The sequence below is a fragment of the Triticum urartu genome, chromosome 3A (assembly GCF_056163025.1).
Source record: "Triticum urartu cultivar PI428250 chromosome 3A, HENAU_Tu73, whole genome shotgun sequence".
In the NCBI taxonomy this organism is placed as follows: Eukaryota; Viridiplantae; Streptophyta; class Magnoliopsida; order Poales; family Poaceae; genus Triticum; species Triticum urartu.
In genome coordinates, this window is record NC_141875.1 from 455,240,626 (window position 1) to 455,257,548 (window position 16,923).

General features: G+C 50.2%; 1 protein-coding gene across 1 annotated transcript; it reads right to left on the reverse strand.

The window, feature by feature from the left end:
* Positions 1–15,156: 15,156 nt before the first annotated feature.
* Positions 15,157–16,802, reverse strand: LOC125544372 (GDSL esterase/lipase At4g10955). Its single transcript, XM_048708033.2, has 2 exons — positions 16,451–16,802; positions 15,157–16,317 (listed from the first exon to the last, which is right to left on the reverse strand). The coding sequence occupies exons 1-2, from the start codon at positions 16,588–16,590 to the stop codon at positions 15,321–15,323; spliced, it is 1,137 nt and encodes a 378-aa protein (XP_048563990.2). The 5' UTR covers positions 16,591–16,802; the 3' UTR covers positions 15,157–15,320.
* Between the last annotated feature and the right edge of the window lie 121 nt (positions 16,803–16,923).

A 16,923-nucleotide genomic window follows, 5' to 3' on the forward strand; every position in this document is an offset into this window, starting at 1 on the left:
ACGTCGCCGTGGTAGAGGGACAGTGCGGCGACCCTTCATCTATCTTAAGGACTCGCTACGTCCGGATTCCCGATCCCTCCAAGCTGGATGTCCGCGGAGGGGAGGATATCACTCAAGACCTGAACTTAGAATTAGGTGACGGACTAGATTCATTGGACGACATCCAGGAATCCAAATTTTCGAGTTCAAAAATTCCTCGGCCTCTGAGCCTCAGAAGGGGTAAGGCTTCAGATTTAATTCCACCCACCCACCCGAACATTAGCGATCTATCCCAAATCAGGCAAGAGCCCAAAGAAACAGTACATCATTACTGGGCCAGATTCCTCCTGGTTATGAACAGGATAAAGGGCTGCCGCGAGGAAGACGCAATTTCATTCTTCTGCAATAATTGCACGGACAAGGAAATACTCAACGCCATAAGTCGCCGTGATATTACACGCTTCGCTGACTTAGCGTCCATAGTACGAAAGTACTGTGCGATGGAAAGCGCCCGGAAAACCGAAACAAAATTTTGGGACAATCCGGCCCTTAAGGCAAGCCATGTCCGAAATAAAAGGGTGCATCATCGCCAGACACCCGGGTCAAACACCAAAAGGCAAAAACCCTCTACAGGGCATGGAACCGTACTGGAAGGGTGGCTTAATGGACCCTATAAAATTCATAGTACAGAGGACGCCACACCAACTCACAGCCTTAGAGCATGTTGGATACTCTAGCAGGTGGCCAAAATTGGCGAAAACCTCCTAATTCCAGAGGCCACAGAAAGCCACCCCAGAGACACCAATACGGTATTAACAGTCTTCGAGACCTTCGCATCAAATAATATGTGAAAAAGGACAGTCCGCAGCCTTGCCGAAGTCTACCAAGTAGCAACAATAAACCCATGGAGTGACACGGCCATCACCTTTAACGCTAGTGATGAACCTAAATTCCGAACAACCCGAGCACCAGCTGCATTGGTCCTCAGTCCAATAGTGGACGGCTTTCGTCTTACCAAGGTACTCATGGATGGCGGCAGCGGATTGAACCTCATTTATGAGGAAACTCTTCAAAAAATGGATATAGACTGGAACCGCATCATGCGAAGCAGCACAACCTTTAGAGGAATAATCCCCAGTCGAGAAGCGCGCTGTACAGGAAAAATCACACTAGATGTGGTGTTTGGCACGCTGGACAATTACAGGTCCAAAGAGGTCACGTTCCATGTGGCCCCGTTCAGCAGCAGTTATCACGCTTTGCTAGGGCGGGAAGCATTCACAATCTTCCAAGCAATACCCCATTACGGGTACATGAAGCTCAAGATGCTCGGGCCTAATGGGATCATCACCCTCGCTAGTGATCCGGACATAGCACTCCGTGCCGAAAACAAGACAGCCGCACTGGCCTTCGAGGCACTATCCGAAGCCCTAGCGGCTGAGGAGCTGACTACGCTGCGCTCTACGGTGAATAGGGACGATGTGGTACTCGACAAAAGATCCAAATCCACCTCCTTTAAACCAGCGGACGAAGTAGTCAAATTCCAAGTCCATCCAACGGACCCCAATAAAACAGCTTCCATCGGGGCACAGTTAAACCCTGATGTCAACGCCGCATTGCGAGAGTTCCTACGAGAGAACTGGGACATTTTCGCCTGGCACCCTTCAGACATGCCAGGAATCCCACGCAGGCTCGCCGACACAGCTTAAATATCCAAACAGGATTCAAACCTGTCAAATAGGCTCTCCGGCATTTTTCCGAACCTAAGAGACAGGCTATGGGAGAGGAGTTAGCAAAGCTATTAGAGGCCGGATTCATCAGAGATATAAAACATCCGGACTGGCTAGCAAACCTGGTGATGGTACCAAAGAAGGACAAATCCTGGTGCATGTGTGTTGATTTTAAAGACCTTAACAAGGCTTGCCCAAAGGATCCCTTCCCCCTCCCCCGCATCGATCAAATTATCGATGCGACCGCAGGACACGATTCGTTGTGTTTCCTCGACGCATATTCTGGCTACCATCAAATCAAGATGGCAGAACTAGACCAAGCCGCAACGGCATTTATCACACCATACGGGCCATTCTGCTTCAACACGATGCCCTTCGGGCTCAAAAACGTCGGCGCAACATATCAGCGCATGATTCAGACATGTTTGGCAAGCCAGATCGGTAAAATAGTGGAGGCATACGTGGATGATGTGGTCGTCAAAACAAGACATGTTGAATCTCTAGTAGACGACTTGAGGCTCACATTTGATAATCTCCGAACATACGACATCAAGCTCAACCCGGAAAAATGCGTTTTCGGCGTTCCAGCCGGAAAGCTCTTGGGCTTCATTGTATCCAGCAGAGGAATTGAAGCAAATCCAGCCAAGATCCGAGCTCTGTCGCAACTGGATATCCCAAAGGACCTCAAACAAATACAAAAGTTAACCGGATGTGTGGCGGCTCTAAGCCGCTTTATCTCCCGCTTGGGAGAAAAGGCCCTTCCCCTTTACCGCCTCCTTCGGCACACCGAACACTTCAAATGGAAGGACACAGCCACGGCCGGACTCGACGAAATAAAAGCCATACTGGCAACAAACCCAGTCCTAGCCGCGCCAAACATCGGCGAACCAATGCTATTGTACATCGCAGCAACACATCAGGTTGTAAGCGCAGTGCTCGTCGTCGAACGAGAAGCGGACGGACACAAATTCCCCCTTCAAAGGCCGGTCTATTATGTGTCCACTGTCCTCACTCCCTGCAAATCACGGTACCCGCATTATCAAAATATTGCGTACGCGGTATTCATGGCATCCCGGAAGCTACGACACTACTTTCAAGAGTGTTCAATAATAGTAGCCTCGGAAGTACCACTTAACGACATTATAAACAACCGTGACGCAACGGGCCGGATTGCGAAATGGGCCATCGAGCTCCTCCCGTTCGACATAACTTATAAGCCACGACGAGCCATCAAGTCACAAGTTTTGGCCGACTTCGTCGCAGAATGGACGGAGGCCGAACTCCCTAGAGAGTACGGCACATATTCAAATTGGATCATGCATTTCGACAGCTCCAAAATGTTGGCTGGACTGGGGGCTGGCGTCGTTTTGACGTCCCCCACAGGAGACACAGTTCAATACGTACTACAGATTCTGTACACGGACTCCAACAATGCAGTCGAATATGAGGCCCTTCTACATGGTCTCCGGATGGCAGTATCCATGGGCATCCAACGCCTAGAGGTGCGCGGGGACTCGAACCTCGCAATCTCCCAAATAAATGGAGACTTTGATGCCAAGGATCCGAAAATGGCAGCTTACCGCAACGCCGTCCTAAAAATGTCAGCTTGGTTCGAGGGACTTGAATTTCACCATATAGCCCGGGAAAATAATCAGGCGGCAGATGTCCTGGCATGCATCGGCGCAAAATGCGATGTAGTCCCCCCCCAACATCTTCTTGGAAAGGCTTTTCAAGCCATCCGTGGCGTGGGAAGGGGAGCCGAACAATAACAGCCCGGACCCAACCGCACTACCCGACACCGAACATTCTGACACAATCGGAGGCTCTGCCGTTGAAATAACACCTTCAGCCCACGTAATAATGGCCGTCATCGCCCCGTGGACAGAACCATTCCTCGCCTACCTTACTAGGCAGGAACTCCCCGAGGACCAAAATGAGGCACGCTGCATAGTGCGGCGATCCAAAGCCTACAGAGTCCACGAGGGAGATATAAGAAAAGCACTACCGGAGTCCTTCAAAGGTGCATCTCCGAAGAGGAGGGGCAGAATCTCCTGGCTGAAATCCATGCCGGACTCGGCGGTCATCACGCTGCAGCCCGGTCCCTGGTAAGCAAGGCCTTCCGTACAGGCTTTTATTGGCCGATGGCCCGGGCAGACGCTCAGGACTTAGTCCAACGATGCACCGGCTGCCAGGTCTTTGCAAACCAAAGCCATATGCCACCCACCGCCCTCCAAACTATCCCCATCACTTGGCCCTTTGCGGTCTAGGGGCTTGATATGGTTGGACCCCTTAAAGGCGGAACCCACAAGCACAAATACTTACTAGTCATGTGGATAAGTTCACCAAATGGATAGAAGCCAAGCCTGTTAAGACGGCCGAATCCGGACCTGTGATAGACTTCATATCCGGGGTTGTACACCGTTACGGCGTCCCCCACAGCATCATCACTGATAATGGCACGAACTTTACGGCCAACGAGGTAAAACTCTGGTGCAAAAACATGGGCATAAAGATCGATTATGCTTCCGTCTATCACCCACAAACTAACGGCCAGGTCGAACATGCAAATGGTCTTATCATGAGCGGCATCAAACCCAGACTAGTGCGGTCCCTCAAGGAATCTAACACGCACTAGGTAGAGGAGCTCGACTCCGTACTCTGGGGGCTGCGGACCACGCCGAATCGCACCACCGGATACACACCATTCTTCATGGTGTACGGCGCAGAGGCAGTTCTGCCTTGCGACATAATTCATGACTCACCTCGAGTGCGCATGTACGAGGAAAGAGAAGCCGAGCTCGATCGGCAGGACAGTTTGGACGCATTAGAGGAGGAGCGTGACGTGGCGAAAGCCCGTTCCGCATTCTATCAACAGCAAGCTTGAAGATACCAAAGCAGAGAAGTACGGGCCAAAAATTACAACGTTGGCGAATTAGTTCTACGCCCGCCGAACAAGAAAAAGGACAAACTCAAGCCCAAGTGGGAAGGTCCCTTCATAATTGACCAAGTCCTGACTGGTGGAGCGTACCGCCTGCGGAACGCATCGGATAACCGACTCGAGCCGAACCCATGGAACGCAGCCCGTCTCCGAAGATTCTATGCCTAGCGCCGGATCCTGTGTTCGTCTCCTTACTCTGTCCATTTTTTATATACTGTCCGTCTTACATTTCTCTCCTTCTCCCTTTTTCTCTCTCTTATAACCTTTAAAGGCTCACAAATTGACACGCTATCCGCGCTCAGTAAACCTGGGGGCTTCTTTAAACAGAAGCTTATTTATACGGGCTTCATGCCTAACACATGTGTCAAACTTCCGCATGTACCTTTTATTCACCATTATATGCATCGATATGACTTAAGTTTTGGCCAAGCTGGGTTGCCTGGCTCCTGTGCTTACCCCTACGTTCCCGATTATTCGGCTAGGTGGTAAAGGGAGCACCTCTGTGATTGTTACTGCCGGATCAGCCGGACATGTACCTCACACTGGGTGAAGCCGAAAGCTAGCGTTCTTAAGAGAATATTCGGTTGGTGAACTAAAGATGATCTTTTTCTTTATCTATGTGCCCCCAGGCGTTTTTCCTGCGTTTCTTTTCGCAGCATGGACATGCACTTTAGGGCATGCCCCCCAGGGAAAGGAACCCCTAACGGAACTATTCTCCCTGGAAGATGTTTCTTACTAACCATGTAATATAACATAACTAGTCGGGCACTTGTCTGTTCACGCACTAATGACCCCTACGCCTGGTCTCCACGCATTCCCTGGTTCCTATATAACTGCATGGGAATTCGGACACACTCCGGACCGTCAGGCCCCAAGGTTGAAGCAAAAAGGTCGGCCATGACAAATGATCTACAATCCAGCTAGAAGGCATTATAAATGTCAATTCGATTACATAGTCATTTTGACTGATTGTATTCCTCTTCAATACCATCTAACAGGCTGTCTAATTTACAGTCCTGCTGGGAGTACTTTGCGGCCAACTCTACTTGGTCGTACACTAAGCTTACAGGGATCTCCTTCCCATCGGGCCCTATAGGACCGACCTCGGCCATGTGGTTGGGGTCAGCCTTTGAGTATCGCGTCTTCACCATGGCCCGGGCCTCCCTAGCGCCTTGACGGCAGGCTGATATCTTCCACAATTGGAAGCGCCGCCGTGCTCCCTTTAGCTTCTCCGCAAGCTCTCCAATACCTTCGGGCATGGAGACGGATGGCCACAGGGCCTGGGCGACGCCTCGCATCGCCTGCTGAACTCGATCGAGCAGTTGCGAGAGCTCGGGAAGAAGGTCACCCGTAGAACCGGGAATCTCCTCCGCCGGACGACCTGTTAACACACCTACAAACATTGCTCTGTCAGTCGACTTCCCCGCCGAACTTTCTTTCAAATGGTTCGTTCAAGCACTTACTAAATATGCCGCGCCGAAGCCGCTGATTCTCCTTCACGGAGTCTGATAGCTGGGTACGAACATCTTTCAGCTCGACGCCCAGCCGGGTGTTAGCATCTTGGAGAACGTTCTTCTCCCCCATCACCTTTAATAGCACCCTCTCACCAGCCTTTAGCTGGCGTAGGAGATGTTGCTTTTCCGGATTCAATCCGGCGCCATCTGCAATTTTATTTGTCAGATTCGCACCAAAGTCGTGCTTCGCAAAATACTTATCTTTCGAAATGTATATTACCAGAGGGGGCCTCCTTAGGCTCCCCTGCCGCGGCTAGTGCGGCCTCCAGTTGGGCTTTGCACTCTTCCAGCTCCTAGGACAGTAGGGAATTCTTTTCTGTAAGAACCTGCATATCAAATGATCCTTAAACCAGTTATTCTAACTGTTTCAAGTCTCGGGGGCTACTGCTACATATATATTTACCAAAAAAAATTACCCGTATGTCTTTTATATATTGCTCCGTGGCTCTGGCTAGACCATTTTGAGCGGCACGGAGGTGCGCATCTCCCGAATTGAAGGCATCTAACGCCTCTTGGGAGAAGCAAGCGTCGCGAAGAATTATCCGGCGACGCCTGTGGTTCATGGCACTTTCCACCTCAGAGTTGGTGGCAGACAACCCGTCTGCATCCTCCGTCGGAGGAACGTCCGGCACGCGCCTTGCGTTCGCCTTCGCCCCCCGACCAGGCTTTGGAGCCTGGTTGGTGGAGGCGCGATTGGCAGCCTCTCCGGATATAGTCCGGCGAGGTCTCTTTGTCCTGAAGAGGGCTCGAGTGTCAAATGTGCCTCGAAGGTATAACAACTGGGATAGAGGGGCTCGCCATACCTTTGCGCTAATGCCTCGGTCCGGACTGCACCTCTTTTCTGCCCACGGGGCCCTGCGGTCCCTCGTTGGCTTGTCACCGCAGGTTCGGCCTTCCGCCTCAACAACCTCCCCTGCAAAGTTCGGTTGCAATCAGGAAATTGAACACGCATGGACGGACCCCTATCCGGGGTACTGGGACTTCGATCTCAGGTACCTGGGACGTCGGGATTAGCCCTGGGTAATCGGCCGTAATGGCCACCAAGGTGTTTTCCTCGCTCAATTGATGGAACACTCCATCAATCAACTCCACAGATATGTCCGGATCCTCTTGAGAGGCCGGGTCGAGAGGCCGGGTCGAGAGACCGTCCTGGGTCCTCGGGTTGTGGAGGCGGGCTGCTTATTTCCTTAACAGCCCGGCGCAGTTCCTGCGTTGAGGTCATCAGACTAAGTATTTAACAATGGGAACACTAAACGGATGAGCAAGTAGATGCGACCACTTACCCAGCTTGGGGGATTGTGCATAGATAATCCACCCTGTGGGTTGACGCGGAGAAATTCCTCCTCTTCTCCCTTGTACAAAGTGGACAAGATCTTTAATAGAGCGGCAACTGAATCTGGCCCTTTACGGCCGTAGCGGGTGGCGTCGTCCTCCCCGTTGAAATCCCACATGGGGTGGCTTCTATACTGAAGTGGCTGCACCCCCCGCATGATGCATTCGGCCATAACGCCGATCATGGTTAGTCCGGAATGGGCCAACAATCTTATTCGGCCCATCAGGTAAACGATGTTCCTGTCACTTTCCCTTTGAGGGCTCCATGGATGCCAGCTTAGGCGCTTCTTTAAGGGAGCACTATCGAATTCTGGGAGGCCGATCCGGACAGGATCCGGCAGCGGGACGTCTTCTATATAGAACCATTCCGAGGGCCAATCTTCGGACGCCTTCTTTGGAGTTTCAGACAGATATCCGGTCCTGGCGATGCGCCATACTTCGGCTCCGCCCACTCGATATATTGACCCTTTCTTGGAACGGGGCACGAGGCAAAACAGCTCCTTCCACAGTACGAAATGATCTTCAATACCCAAGAACAGCTCGCAAAGGGCTACAAAGCCCGCGATATGCAATACTGAGGCAGGCGTGAGATGATGTAGCTGGAGGCCGTAGAACTCCAGTAGCCCTCGGAGAAATGGGTGGATGGGAAATCCGAGCCCCCTTATTAAGTAAGGGACAAGGCACACCCGCTCTCCTTTGGATGGATTAGAGGCATTCTCTGCTTGCTCTCCGCCGTTGTAGACGGCAAGACCGGCTCGAACCGGGACCATATAGGCCGGGGGGAGAAATCCCTTGGTCTAGAGCGTCACTAGCTCGCTATGCGGGGTGGAACATCTCTCCCAATATCCAGGCTTAGGGCTGGAAGGGCGAGCGGAGGAGTTGCGGCGGCTGGCCATGGTGGAATGGACCTTTGTCGGATGCGCTCTGATGAACACTCGTGGAGGGGAGAAGGTGTGGATTGGATCTAAATCCTCGTCCCCTTAAATAGGGCAGCTCATTTACGCGGCTAGGGGTGTGAACAAAAAAACACTCAGACTTTTCATATTCGTTTGACACGTGGGAAACGGCCATTATTGGGCGTAGAAGCTAAGGAGCGCAACATCTACAAGAAACCGGACTTTATTCAAACAAGTACACGGAATTTGGAGGAGAACCCGCCTTGCAATGCTGAAGACAATCTGCGCGCCGGACTTATCGTCATTGAAGCCTGGTTCGAGGGCTACTGAGGGAGTCCTGGATTAGGGGGTGTTCGGATAGCCGAACTATACCTTCAAGCCGGACTCCTGGACTATGAAGATACAAGATTGAAGACTCCGTCCCGTGTCCGGAAGGGACTTTCCTTGGCGTGGAAGGCAAGCTTGGCGATACGGATGTTCAGATCTCCTACCATTGTAACCGACTCTATGTAACCCTAACCCTATCTGGTGTCTATATAAATCGGAGGGTTTTAGTCCGTAGGACAACATACACATCAACAATCATACCATAGGCTAGCTTCTAGGGTTTAGCCTCTCTGATCTCGTGGTAGATCTACTCTTGTACTACCCATATCATCAATATTAATCAAGCAGGACGTAGGGTTTTACCTCCATCGAGAGGGCCCGAACCTGGGTAAAACTTCGTGTCCCTTGCCTCATGTTACCATCCGGCCTAGACGCATAGTTCGGGACCCCCTACCCGAGATCCGCCGGTTTTGACACCGACAAAGACCGTAAAAATGTTGAGATCGGCGTTTTCCAAAGAGTGCCTCTCTTGAGGAATGTTGGTGAGGATGGTCTCACTACTCTTAGCCACCTGCCGGAGTACCCAACATGCCTGAAGGCTATGTGTTGGTTCGGTATTCGGCGTTGTGTGTATCTGGCAAGGTTTATCGAGCAGGTCGTCGAGGACAGTTCTGTGTCCCGCAAAGGGCTTCGCTTTTTTGTCCATGGGATGATGACCGGGTACCCCATAGGGGTGCATCCTTTTTGTCCGTCCGGTGGGCTGCTTGAAGGCCGGAGGATCCCACCGAGCTGTTTGTGCCCTCTAGGTGCTTTCCATTGCACTAAACTTCTGGACGATGTGTGCCAGATCTAAAAAGTGCGGTATGCGGCGGGGGTTGAGGGCATTAAGGATTCCCTCGTCAGTGCAATTGCGGCGAAATATTGAAATCGCGTCATTGTCACGGCAGTCCTTGATCTTGTCTTTAACAAGGAGGAACCTGGCCCAAAAGTGGTGGATTGTTTCCTCAGGTTGCTGCCGCACATACATTAGTTTGCATACATCTGGAGGACCTGAGTTGTTTGGGGAATATTGTATGTGGTGGGTGGGCGGGCTAACATCTGAATCCTGACCCATTGTTGCATCCGAAATTTGAAGAATCTATGAAGTCTCCGGTCTAGGGTCCAGAGCGTCCTGGCGGTCTTCGGGCTCAATGCTCGGTTCTATGTTCGGAGGACATGAGGTCTCTTCCCGAGGATGGGTATCCGGCTTGTGCGACTCGGAAATCCGAACATAGTTTGTTCTCAACTTGGGGGAGAAGTATCATCGGCCTGTTCTTCCACGACCGCTACCGTATGGGTGATCAGCGGGGACCTGATTTCCTTCTGATCGGATTTAAGCCCAATCCGATCCTAATCTGTTGCTACTCCCAGGGCGGCGATGCAATCAAGTAGTTTGTTTAAAGACAAAATATCTGTTGGATCCATCTTTTCGGAGTGTTCGAGGCCGACATGAAGACGATGTTTAGTGATTTCGAGGGCCACCCTTGGCTTAAAGGCCGTATGGGTGCCCACGGTGAAACCATCGAGCTGGAGGAGCTGTCCCGGAACTAGGTTTTCTCCTGAGGTGATGTTGTCGTTAATGATGAGGTGAGCCATCGATCCCACCGTCAATGGCACAGTGGAACTCTCAATGAAAGCACCAATGTCGGTGTCAAAACCGGTCGATCTCGGGTAGGGGGTCCCGAACTATGCGTCTGAGGATCGAAGGAAACTGGAGATAAGGGTGACACGCTGTTTACCCAGGTTCGGGCCCACTTAATGGAGGTAAAACCCTACGTCCTGCTTGATTGTATTTGATGAGTATAGGGGTTACAAGAATCGATCTACCTCGAGATCGTAATGGCTAAAGCCTAGATGTCTGGCCTATGTGATTTGCGATAGCCTCTACGGACTAAACCCTCTGATTTATATAGACACCGGAGGGGCCTAGGGTTGTACAGAGTCGGTTTACAAAGAAAGGAAACTACACATCCGGACGTCAAGCTTGCCATGCACGCAAAGGAGAGTCCCATCTGGACACAGGGGAAGGCCTTCTATCTTGTATCTTCACGGGCCATCAATCCGGCCCATGCTACACTGCCCGGACACCCGAGGACCCCATAATCCAGGACTCCCTCACCCATCAGCATTGAGTTTCGTCTCAAAGGCAATACCCTCTTTCCTAGGGTTTTTGTTGAGGATATTTTTTAAGCACATCACAAAGAGCCTGATGCCCTTTGAGGCTTTTTGTACATGCCTGTTACATACAATTCCTTCAACCCTGCATTCTCAATGATACTTGTGGTATCCTCAGATGAGGAATTTGTGACTACAGAGACAGTTGAAGAATTTGCAGCAATGGAAGCATTTGAACTTTCAGGTGAAGAATTAGCAGATTCACGTTCAATGCACTTCGAACATGGTGGAATGAATTCATCCTGAGCGGAACTGGTCTGTTGAGCAAGTAATGAATCATTTTCCTTCTGAAGATCTTCATAACTCACCCTTAGCTTTTCAAGATCTTGCTTTCTTTGAAGAAATTCATAAGAAAGTTTCTCATGATCAGCTAAGAGAGTGTTATGATGACTCTGAAGGTTATCAAACTTAGTCTAAAGTCTTTGAAGATTTTTAGTCAGAGTTTGAGTTCGATCCATTTCTTCACCCAACAGGTCATCGCTTTTGTCTAGCATATTTTGAACATTTTCCAAAGCTTTTTGTTGTTTAGTGCAATAGTAGCAAGCTTGGAATAGCTGGGTCCAAAATCATCATCAGATTCATCATCACTAGACTCGGATGAGGAACATTCGGTTACCTTTGCACATTTTGCCACGAGGCATGGTGCTGAAGATGATGGTTCGGGTTCGAAAGTCATCGTTTTGAGTGATTCCTTGAAATCATCAAACCAGGGATAATGACGAGTTCGATGACCTTCATAGACATCAGAGATTCGGTCCCAGATAAGCTTCGCATTGCAGAGATGCATAATGAGCCTGAATTGGTCTCTAGATAGGCAGGAGCAGATGATATCCTTCGCCATGATGTCAAGTCGAGTGTACTTGCAAATATCATCAGCATCCTCCATCTTGCATAGATCGGTAAGACCAATCTCAGTGACGGTCCGTAGCTTGTTGTTCATCGCCATGAGGCGCTTCCTCATCATGGTCTTCCACTTGGGATAATCATGACCGTCAAAGATGGGGCATGTCACTTTCTTCATTCCTACGGTCGACATAACTAAACTCTAGGTGGTTAAACCAAAATCACACAGAACAAGGGAGTACCTTGGTCTGATACCAATTGAAAGTGCATTATATCGATTAGAGGGGATGAATAGGTGATTTTTACAAATTCGTCCCTGAGGGAATTCAACTTGAGGAATTTCCTAAGTCACGAACTACAAGAAGCGGAATAAGTACTCAGGTGCATGCATAACATAGCAATAGCATAGTCATCATGATGAAACAAAACATACACAGAGTACAGGTAGCGTGTAAATAGGATAAGCAGGCTCAAGACTAAGTGACTGAAGAAATAGGATTGAGGAAATTGAGAAAGTCTTCAGTCAAAGTCTTCAAATAGTAACCATCAAGTACATCAACACACGAATGAGGAAATGAAAGGGTTGAGGAAATAGAACCAGTAGCTTGGTGAAGACGATGCTTTGGTAGACCAGTTCCAACTGCTATGACAGTTGTACGTCTGGTTGGAGTGGCTAGGTATTTAAACCTGAGGACACACAGTCTTAGACACACAGTCCTCACCATATTCTCCTTGAGCTAAGGTCACACAGACCTCGCCCAATCACTCGCGGTAAGTCTTCAGGTGACTTCCAAACCTTCACAGACTCGGTCACTCAGCAATCCACAATTTCCTCTTGGATGCTCTAGACCATGACGCCTAACCGTTTGGAGGATGCACAGTCCTCAAAGGTAACAAGCGTCGGTTCCACACAGGAACAATCTCTTCAGTGACGCTCAAGCACTTTGGGTTTGTAGGTGTTTGGGTTTGGGTTTTTCCTCACTTGATGATTTTCGCTCAAAGTCCTCGGAGGATGGGATGCTCTCAATGACAAGTGTTAGTTTCTCTCAGAGCAGCCAACCAACTAGTGGTTGTAGGGGGCGGCTATTTATAGCCTAGGGAGCAGCCCGAGATGATAAGACATAAATGCCCTTCAATGATATGACCGTTAGGTGGGTAGATATTTTGGGACAGCTGGCGCATAGCACAACAACGGTCGGAAATTTGAGTATCAAATTCCTCAGGGCTATCATGTTCCTCACTTGTAGGCAATCCACACTGGCGAATTCCTAACTCCTCAGTCAGAACAAATTCCTCAGAGACCAGATGATCTTTGTCTCTGTCACTGAAGAAATTGACTGAATTGTATGAGATTTTCAATGGCTTCACTCGAAAGGATTGGGTAGGTGTAGGATTTTGAGATGAACATCACTTGGAAAGTGTTTCCTTAGTTTTACCTCGACCCCCTTTAACAATACATGTTTCCTATTACTCAAGAAATAGAAAATGAAACTACGAAAACAAAAGTCTTCACGCTTCATAATCCTCGCATGAATATCAAGTCTTCAAGGTCACACCAATTTCCTCACTTTCAAAGTCTTCAAGAAAACCTAAGTCTTCAACTGAAGACATTCATTTTTTGGGGTCGACTTTCATCATAAAGATCAAACTCCTCATAGACTTATAAAACATGTGTACACTCACAAACACATTAGTCCCTTAACCTATAAGTCTTCAATACACCAAAATCACTAAGGGACACTAGATGCACTTACAGATGGGCATGAGAAGGCTTTCATGGTGACGGGGATGAGAGTCCAATACCTGCTTGGGTAATCCCCATTGCCAGCCTGAGGTAAGAGGAAATCTAGGTTCTAAATTACAAACCACCAAAATGATAAGGGTGTTCCTCTCATTGGTGTGCTCTTCCTTTCAACAGCTGCTACCGCCTAGAGTAACCTCTGCCTACCGCCGCTGCTTGGAGTGACACTACTGGCACTTGGAATGAGAATGCCTTCGAATCAGATCTGCACATGAGTTCTAGATGGGATCTACTAATGAAATATTCTGCACTTCTAGGATTTCTTGAGCACAACAAGTCCCCTTGCCCCCTCCTGTCCCGAGGAAGGCCATTCTAGGGGTCATGATTAATGGCCGCCTCCGTCCATCCTCACCTTCCTAGCGCACAAGCTCTAGACTCCTTCACCTTTGTTAGTCGCGTGGTCCCTCATAAGGAAACCAGGGGTGGCACACTTAAGGAAATTGTTAGCCTAGCCATGGGCCCTTCATACCATGCGTGTATGAGCGAATATGGCTTGAAACACCTTTTATGTGTGTCAACAGAAGGTCTAGAACCACTTCTTCTCGGCAACTGAATGGTTTCAGCATCATCAATTTTAGGTAGTAGATTTATAGCCTCGAAGTTAATTATTTGGCGTAGATCCAACTTGTGCACGTAGAAATCATAAAAAGGATTCAGCGGGTCATGTTTGAGTACTGATAAGAACTCTATAGGAATTCCATCAGGTCCAAGAGCCATGCTATTAATAGTAAACTTGGTCTCTTCCTGGCAAAGGGTCTATCCAAATCTTTGTTACCATCTTCTGATAAACATTCTTCAGGTCCACATCATTCTCTAGATTCATATGGCCTCCTTCTCGCCAAACAAAGATTTCATAATAAGTCAAATGGTCAGTAGCATTTTAGAGGATTTGATCAGTGCCCATCAGAACATCGAAGCCATGTTTAAAAGTGTACATAGTATCCCCCTCCCCCCTTTTCCCATTTTCCATCCAATGGAAAAATTTAGTGTTGGCACCCCTGCAACAATCACCTTTCACCAGACCTGTTATGCGAAACTAAAATCTTCCTCATCATAGATATGAAAGAAAGCCCTTTTGGTAAAACATTTCCTGCCATATTGGTCACCGGAGAAAGATTAGATTTCTTCAAGCAACCCCAAATCTTCCAATTTGTTTCCCGAGGTCCATTTGATGTTAGCACTCCACACTTTAAGTTGTATGTTACTTTCCTAACTTCAGCAAAAATCTTCTCAAATTATCTATAGTAGCTACAGGTGAGTTCCATGCTCTCCCTCCACCCTCTCAAGGGACTCGGGGTGCACCTGCTAACTAAATTCAAACCATAAGCCTTGGTTTTTAGTCTCTAATAACTATTCATCCGTGATCAAAGGAATGTGATCCTTAGGGTCTCACTTATTTACAATATTAGTGCAGCTTATGCGAGTGGATTTGGTCTTCCCCAATTTTCTTTATAGTCAATGGTAGAGACGCCATGCAAGTTAGAGACGACGACTTCGATATGATCTATTTTATTTAGTACTTTCTCTGTTCCACAATATAAGACTTTTTGCAAGTTAACATAGCTTGCAGAAACACATTGGAGTATAAACCAATATGTCAAATTGTTTTTGTAAAAAAAGAATTGGGCACATCATTAACCCCAGCCGCAAGGACCCAACCATCTCAACATGAACAGCAACAATGGCAATAACCATTCAACGAAAAAAAAAACCGATGATAATAAGTCGATAGTACCATGGCACACGTGCCTAACTCCGAGCGCCCGGTGCGGCCGGTGGCGGGGCGTAGAGCGACCTGAGCTGGCGGTCGACGAGTTTGCTGTGGTTGAGCGCCACCTGCAGCTCGACATCGTCAGCCCACCACTGCTCCAGCCCGTGCGCGGCCAGGAACTTGCTCGGCCCCTTGGAAACAACCACCATCCTCGCCACGCCGGCCTTGCTAGTGCCGCTCCCGCCCCCGCTGCCGACGGCCACCGTGGCCGTGCCGCTCGCGGCGTCGCTGTAGTAGCAGCAGATGTAGTCGTTGGTGTTGATGTAGAGGTGCGGCAGCCACTTGGCCATCCCGGCGCGGGCCAGCGACGCCTTGGCCTCGCTCTCGCTGTTGCCGCCGCCGCCGGCGTCCCCGGCTTGGGTGCCCATGTAGGGTATCCAAGCGCGCACGCGGCCCCACAGCTCGCCGGCCGTCTCGGCGAAGCCCTTGAGGCTCATGGCCAGCGACACGGACGGCGGGTTGAACACGTGGCACTCCACGAAGACGCCCTCCTTGGCCAGCGCCTTGCCCACCTGCAGCGCGAACCCGGCGCCCAGCGAGTGCCCGCCCACGCACACGTTGGCCACGCCGAACTTGCGCGCGGCCGCCCGCAGCGCCGCCAGCGCGCCGGCGAAGCGGACGGAGCCCTTGAGGCTGTCCCAGGCCAGGAAGCGGAGGTCGTCGACGACGTCGCGGCGGAACGTGGGCGCCTTGAGCAGCGTGCCGCGCAGCGCCACGACGGCGGCGGGCGCGCGGGTGGGGCGGAACGGGATGTAGTCCGAGAGCGCGGCCTGGCGGTCCCACTCGAGGACGGCGCCGTAGATGGAGCCGTCGCGCTCGTCGACGAGCGCCTGGACCAGCCTGTACTTGAACGGGCGCCACCACTGCGGCGCGAGGCCGGTGCGCTCGTCGCGCTTCTCCTGCCGGTCCAGCTCCAGCAGGTACGCCCCCTGGATGAAGCACGCGATCACCATCCGCCGGTAGTTGGGGTTCTTCCTGCATCAAACCATCGCAACAAACTCCCGGTAAAGCTACGCGAAGGTGCAACGCAAATTATGCACCCGTCCAAGTGCAGTACTGACTAGCTTGAGCAAGTGCAGTACAAACACATACGGAGTAGAGTACTGACCAGCTTGAGCTAAGAAGATCTCTCCAGCTGGTGAAGGACAGCTTGCGGGGGCCATAGACATGGTACTCGAACGGACTCGGCACTGGCACCACCGCCGTTGCTGCGTCGCCGGCGTTCTTAGTCGGAGCCGGCTTGGCCATGGATCGTTCCTTCACCGTGGAGTCGCGAGCCACGCAGTGTTGCCTTTAAGCTTCCGCGAGAATAGTTCGTTTCAAGCTGAAAAGAATCGCAGAAAGCGCGGCGAAACTTTTTATCCTCGGTCTTTATTCCATCATCCATTCAGGGTAACATGGAACCTGCTTCTTTCTCCTCTCTGTGCCGAGAGATTAGAACTAGTGGATTACAGTAAGAGTTGGGCGCACACGATTCGCCAACTTCTGATGGAGAAGACAATGATATGCCCGACCTCGACGAGAAGCATCTAAAAGTAGAAACAAGGTTGCAGGAATCTGCCCAAGGCCCAAATCAGTTGA